We start from the raw sequence: 7,220 nt of genomic DNA, 5'->3' as shown, positions 1-7,220 counted from the left end.
GATGTGGGTTTTAGCTCAGGGTGGTCCCCTGCGTTGCTGTATGTCTCCGGGCTGGTTACTTCCCCCCAACCCTGACTTCCCTTTCCTCCCTGTAAAAAGAGACAGAATACCCTTGCACGAGATGTTTATACCTTGGCCCAAGACCCTGCAGCCCCACGGTAAAGAAGGCTCCCTTTACCTTGTGTTAGTTGCTGAGAAACCAGAGAGAGGGGTTCCACCTTTCCATGCTTCCCACTCCAGCTGGGGCCAAATCATGTGGGTTGCAGAGGACACCACGTGGATGAGTCCTTAAAGACCCCTCCATGGGGGTCCCATGTTCTGTGCCCAGGATCAGGTGCTCAGAGGAGGACTCTGAGCTGACATCTGTTTCTCCCATCAGCACAGTTAGCTTGCCCCTATTCCTGGCAAATGACAGCAACCTGAAGCAAAGCAATTAGGGTGAAAATGAGACCCAGCTGCTTGGGGCCAAAGGAAAATAAATGGACAGCCCTGTGCGTATTCCAGTATTCCACTGCCGAGGAGCGATTCCTCACAGGATGATTAGCACTTCCAACTCGTCTCCTCCCCTCTACTGAAGGCAGAGAAGTGAAGGCAGAGCTGCTGTTGTTCTCAGATCCCACTCTCCCCTGGAAGTACAGTGAACCCCACAGCGCATCACCTCCCCATGAAAGCCTCCCCTGGTCGCCTGCCCTGCCCCTGCCAGAAATGAGACTCCTCTCCTCTGAAATCTGACAGCCTCTATGAATTTTTCCTCTGATTGATCAGTTCATTCATTCATTCTTTTGACATTCATTGAGCACCATTCATTCATTAAATAATTAAGCCCCTACTATGTTCTAGTCACTGTTCTGGGTCCTGGTGATAGAGCAGTGAAAATCTCTGCCTTTGTGGAGCTCAAGTTTTAGTAGGAGGAAACAGACACTAAAGAAGTAAGTTTAGCATGGTAGATGATGCTAGATGCTATGGAGGAAAATAGGAGAAGGGAGTAGAACAGCAGAGAAGGGGGAAGTAGATTTTATGGCGGGGGGGGGGGGCAGGGGGGGCTCAGGAAAGTCCTCAGAATGAAAGTGATATCTGAGCAAAGGCCTGTAGGAGGTAAGCAGTCATTCAGGGGCTAAGTGGGGGAGGTATGACTGACACAGGTACCTGTGCAAAGGCCCTGAGGTTGGAATGTGCTCAGTGTGTTTGAAGCAATGTGGCCTGGGGGAGAGTGGTAAGAGATGAAGTGAGGGAGGAAATGGGGCAGGGGATTCTGAAAGGACTTGGGCTTTCACTCGAGTGAAATGAAGAACCACCCAAGGGACTGAATGGAGAAATAACAAGGTCTGGCTGGCATTTCATTAGTATGGCTCAGGCTGACACATGAGCAGACTGAAGGGAAGCAGGCCCTGGGTGGAGGGTGGGAAGTTCCGGCTTCTCGGAAAGGAAAGCTTGGGGTGCAAGGCTTCCAGAGTCTGGGTCAAGGAGAAAGTGTGTGGCGGATTGGAGAGAGATCCAAAGAATTGGGCTGCAGGGCTGTCATGGAGGCTCAGGAAAATGTTCCTTACTGCATTAAAGTCTGTGTGTGTGTGTGCGTGCGTGCGTGCGCGCGCGCGCGCGCACGCACAGATCTCTCTGGGAGGACAGACTTCTCAAGAGTGAGTTTCCAAGCTGGGACAGAGAGATTTTTTTAAACCCTGCCATCTGGGTTTAGTAACCCCTAGGTGTCTATGTATATTTGCCCACCTGTACCTGGTTTGGCCTCCCAAACACCTTCACATGTGGTCAAGTCTAGGTGCCAGGGTATAAGAGGCTGAGAATCCCAAGTCCTTGCTCTTCCACTTGACTGGCTGTGTGACTTTGGGTGACTCATTTGAGCTTTCAGGTGGTTTGCTCACCTGCACACAGACATGGTGAGTACCCTTGCAGTGGGTGGTGGGAGGAATGACAGAGCCTGACCTATAAGGTCAGAGAAGGGGGGCTGCATTATGAAAACCTCTCCACACCTTGTGAAAGGGAGGGACAATCTGTGAAAGTGCAAACAGCCCTCAGAGCCTTAACAAGTCATTAGCACCCTCAGGAAGCAGGCTCTTAGAATACCAGCTAGATCCTAAGGCAAGATAACCCAGGAAAGTTAATTTTCCTATGACAGGCAGAGGGAAAGGGCATTTAGAGGAGCAGGTAAATCCCAATAAGAGGTGGTGCAGAGAGAAGGGTAACAGGGAGAAGAGTGCTAAGGAGACTGGCAGAAACACTTTGTCCATCTCAGAATGTCCATGAAGGAGGGAAGCAGCTACAGACAACAAACATGTGGCCTTGGGTTCAAAGCTGGGCTCTGCTACTTCCTAGTTGTGCCTCTTCTAATCACGTGACCTTTGAGTGTTTGGATTTTTTTTTTTTAAATCTTCAAGAGTAGGGGTTTTGCCAAGCTGTGTACCACTTAAAATTCTTACAGAGCTTAAATAAACCAACTGTAGGAGAGCTCACGGTGAACACTGCCATTATCATGCACAAAAGACATCTCAGAAAGGGCTGCTCTGAACCAAGGAATACCACCACCCCAGGAATACCACCCCACCCTGTGGACAGGTTCACACAGCGAGCTGCAAAAGCTGACAAACACAAAGCTCTGTGGTTTGAGAGGACAGGTGAGCTGATGGATCTCAAGATGACAAATCTCAGGGTGTTCAGCACTGGTCGGGAGGAATAAGGAGAGTGCTCTAAACTGTTAAGAGAAATTATCCATAACTTAGGAATAGGTAGGGGCACCTGGATGGCTCAGCCAGTTAAGCATCCTACTCTTGATTTCAATTCAGGTCATGATCTCATGGTTTGTGGGTTTGAGCCCGCATTGGGCTCTGTGCTGACAGGGTGCAGCCTGCTTGCACTTTTCTCTCCCTCTCTCTCTCCTCACCCCTGCTCATGCTTTCTCAAAAAATAAACATTAAAAAAAGAGAGAAATAGGCAAAAGGACTATATATCTTTTCAATGTCATTGTGGGGCAGAGTTGAACAGTTAAGCATTATTTAATTCTCTCGGGAAAAATTAAATACCTCTGTTTTACAATTTACTATTGATTAGAGTCCTGACTTTGCAAAGCTACGTGCTAACTAGTAGCTGCATGTATAAATAGGTATATGCGTGTATGTGAAGTCCAGTACAGAACCACCAAAGTTACAGTTTTATTGCCCTGGAAGACACTAACCAGCTTCACCTCTTATTGTAGCAAAGGTACTTCAATATGTCTTTTCCAACTAAAGACACAAATCTCAAGTGGTCCTCTGAACCACTCTTTTGGTTCTTTTGTTAATGGGTTAAATAAACCTTTGACATGTGATAAAAATTATACTTTGACAGAATCAAAAAGTGAGAGAAGGTATCCAACTCCTACAATGAGGTAGGACTGGAGAGGGAAGACGGATGTGAAAGTACTTTGCGCGTTATTCACAGGATGCAAAAATCAGGATTTATTGTTGTGATTCATCAGATTAGGCTATTCCAGGGCAAGCAGGTCCTGGGCTTCTGAGGGCAGCATTCTCCAGGGCCTGGGACATAGGTCAGGGAAAAAGGCAGCTAGAGCAGCCCTAATGCTAGCCTCCATGCTGACACTGCATTCTAGGCTTGTGATGAGGTTAGGATCTCCTATGGGTCTCAGGTCCAAGAGGATGGAGACCATTCGGGACACCCAGAGAAGTCTGCCCAAGGGCATGGAGAAGCTGGAGGACATCTGACCAGAAATCAGGGTAGGAATATTCTAAAGAAGGCACAAGAGTCCTCATCCAACACCAGGTTCCTAAGGAGTACAGCCTCTACAGCCTGAGGTTCTTTCAGGACCTCAGTATTTGATTCTGTAGGTGGGAAAGTGCTCAGGTCAGTTGACAGCACAATAGGATCTCTGTGCTTGCCATCTGCACACGTGCATGGCTTCACACATAGAATGATGTCAGTCAGGGGTCCAATGAGCAATGCAGGTAGCCAAGGTCAGGAACAGCCAACCCTGCACAGAGGAGGTGGAAACAGAGCCAAAAGAAGGGTGAGGGGTGGAGAGGAAAGGCATTCCAGGCCCAGAGAATGGCAGGAGCAGAGGCTAGAGGAGAATGAACCTGCAGAAGGTGGAGGAGGGATACAACTGAGGGAGATGTGACAGTGAGACCCGGCCAGGACTGGGCTCCTACCTTGAGTAACCTACAGTCATGGAAGTTAATAATCCACTGCCCGAAGGGTGATGGTAAATAAGTGGGCAAGGGGCTTGCAAATGAGCTCTCCCCTGCCAGTCCACATCCTGTAAGGGGGTGTGGGGAACCCTACCACCCCTCCACATCTCACTCCAGGTGTAACTCAGTTATTGTCTCTGCAAGCCATCCCAGACTCGCCTCCTCCCCAAATGCCTCCATCCACAGCTGTTCCACCTTAAAGGCTGGGCTCTCAGAGCCTCTTGCCACCTGCCCCAGCTTTCCCCATCTCCTCTTCTGAGCTCTGTCTGCACCTTCTGAGCCTCCCCTGCAGCAGCTAATTATCCTGCCTGTCTTCTCCATACACTTTGTATACGATCCTCCTTCCTGGAGTTACCTATCTTTCCTCTCCTTATTTTCCCTTTGCCCGGATTTCTTCAATATTTTGTTTTATTCCATTGTGAAGGTTTTTGTTTTGCCTGTTGCCTTTAGCCCTCGTGGATCAAGACAAGTGTGTGTAAACCTTTTGCTGTCTTGGATTAGACTCTAGGGCTTTGTGGACCCCTGTGGCAACTACAGCTACATTAAGCCTAACACTGCTGGGCACACAGTGGGTGCCTAATTTTTGCCTACTGACTGGCAGTTCGATTAACATCACCTAACTCACTCCTAGCCATTCTCAATTATTGGCCCATTCACATACAAGCCTGAATTACTGAAATCCTACCCCCTCACTGGCATTGTGACCCACCATCTCTCAGCAGAGCCCAAGTAATTTGAGGGCTCAGACCCTGGCGTCGCCCTAACTCTTTGAATTTCTTGGACATGTTCATATCACCAGAATGCCCAAGACCTGGATGTCTCAACCAGGGAGACAGAAGTTCCACACAGCTCCAAAGGCCGGCTTTATAGACTCTGCCATGGCTCAGCGAAGACTCCGGGATATCCCCTCCTAAGACCAGCCCAGGGTCACAGTTCTGGTGTCGTTGAAGCCACAGGCCCCGGGGCGCCAGGAGGCAGCCTAAGAAGAAAGGTCTGCAAGGAGCCGGGCCTTGGGAAACCGGCCTTCTCCCTGAGCAACCTCCAGGTGCCACCCTCGATGGCATAGAGCAGCGTAAACATGCGGTTGACCGTATAGACTGTATCGCCGCGCACCACCGCTGTGAAGAGAGCTCCCTTGCTGTTGACAAACTGGCCAGGCAGCGCCGTCCACTGACCCGTGGCCAAGTTGAAGCAGTCGATGGCGCAGTGTAGGAAGTCGTCGGAAGGTCCATTGCGCACCACATAGAGGCTGTCGCGGTGGGCCACCATGCAGTGGCCGTAGCTCTGCGGGCGCCGCAGCTCAGCCACCGGCAGCCACGTGTCGGCCCGCACAGTGTACTCCACTATGGCCGTGGTGTCAGCCGGCCTCCATAGACACACGAAGAGGCGGCCACACGCCTGGGCGCAGGGCACGCCGGCAGCCGGCTGCGGCAGGTCAGCTACGAAGCTCCAGCAACCCGCAGCGGGGTCGTAGCGCTCCACAGAGCTCATGGGCATCCTCTGGAACTCGCCGCCTATGGCGTAGAGGCGGCCATCGAAGCCAGCCAGCGCCGTGTCGTAGCGCGGCTGGTGCGGGCTGGGGAATTCGCGCCACGTGCCGCTGGCCGGGTCATAGCAGAAGCCCAGTTCCACCACCTCCTTGCTGGCGCCCCTCACGCCACCCACGATATACAGCTTGTTGCCCAGCGTGGCTACACCCGCCAGCAGCGTGCTGGCCTCCAGGGGCAGCGCGGCCAGCGTGCGCCACGCGTCTTCCTCCTCGTCCAGGTAGCACAGCGTGCGCGACGCGTCCTCCAGGAAGCCGGGCGCCGGCGTGTGCGTGCTCACGGCCACGTAGCTGCTGGGCCGCAGCGCCGCTACGTAGGCGCGCGCCTCGGGCAGCGCCAGCTCGGCCGCCAGGTCGTGCGCGCCGTCGCGGATGAAGAGCGCGGCGCTGTGGAATACGTCGTGCAGGCCGAAGACGGCGGCCGCGTCGCACAGCAGCGCGCAGTTGTCCGACGTGAGGCTGTGCTCCAGAAAGCGCGCCAGCGCTGGCGCCTGCAGGAAGGCGGCGCACTCCACGGCCTGCAGCAGCTCGTCGGCGGCCGCCAGCGCCGGCCGCTCGCCGCGCAGCACCTGCAGCATGGTGTGGAAGCCGCCAGCGCTCAGCGCGCCCAGGCGCACCTCGGCCGCGCGCGTCTCCCGCATGCCGGAGCGGAAAAGGCCACGGAAGAAGCCGCAGTGCTCCACCAGCAGGGCCCGCTCGGCCTGGAAGAGCTGGCCGCCCACCCACACTTGAACCGGGGGGGCCTCTGGGGCCCGCGGCATGGCGAACCGGTCGGGCGGGGGGCCGCCGCGGGGGCCTGGATTCAGCGGCCACCGACTCTGGGGCTCCCCCAGAGCGGAAAAAAACTTCCCAGGGGATATAAATATCTCCCTGGCTAAAGATAGTATGGCTCATGTGATGTGGTGGCCGGCAGGCTGGATGGCTGCGGGCCGGAGGGCATCTGGGAGTCCTGCAGGGTCACTCACTTCCGTGTGGGAAATAGAAACAATAGTGACTACATATGGAGCACCTAATGCATGCAGGGCACTGTGAGAGCTGCTTACAAAGATACCCCCTTTTAACCTGTACTAAAGCGACTGTATGCTCCTGTGCAAGTACCCCAACTCGGCCTTGTTTCCTCAGAGTGTGACCAATAAGAACATCTACCAATTGGGATAATATCTGTAAGATGTTTAAAATGAGGCTGAGAGAATTTACATGACTTGTTCAAGGTCATTCAGCTGGGAAGAAGCAAGGACAGGATTAACATCTAGCCCACCCCACTGGGTTGGTGGGTAGCTAAGTTTCTTGGACGCTGGAGGGAGAGGCAGCAGAGATAAAGCAAACAGAGTGGACTGGACTGGGGTCGGGAGCAGGTTCTAATTTAGCCTGAACCTCTGCCCCTGGCTCTGGGCTGGTTCAGTCTCCTTTTCAGCCTTGATTTCATTCTCTGTAAAAAATGGGAGGGTAGCAGTTGAGCGTCCTTCAAACCTCAATGTGGA

At 53.1% G+C, this 7,220-nt stretch overlaps 1 protein-coding gene across 1 annotated transcript; it reads right to left on the bottom strand.

Annotated features, from left to right (window-relative positions):
• Positions 1-5,032: 5,032 nt before the first annotated feature.
• On the bottom strand, positions 5,033-6,747 carry KBTBD13 (kelch repeat and BTB domain containing 13). The gene has a single exon (XM_025919962.2). It carries the CDS (start codon positions 6,498-6,500, stop codon positions 5,121-5,123), a length of 1,380 nt encoding a protein of 459 aa, XP_025775747.1. The 5' UTR covers positions 6,501-6,747; the 3' UTR covers positions 5,033-5,120.
• Positions 6,748-7,220: the final 473 nt, after the last annotated feature.

Source organism: Puma concolor, chromosome B3 (assembly GCF_028749965.1).
Source record: "Puma concolor isolate L17-30 chromosome B3, mPumCon1.1.hap2, whole genome shotgun sequence".
NCBI lineage: Eukaryota > Metazoa > Chordata > Mammalia > Carnivora > Felidae > Puma > Puma concolor.
This window is presented reverse-complemented; position numbering and strand designations above follow the sequence as displayed.

Bases quoted from the DNA above. Each gene is read 5' to 3' on its own strand.
- KBTBD13 (XM_025919962.2), bottom strand. From the start codon at position 6,500: ATGCCGCGGGCCCCAGAGGCCCCCCCGGTTCAAGTGTGGGTGGGCGGC.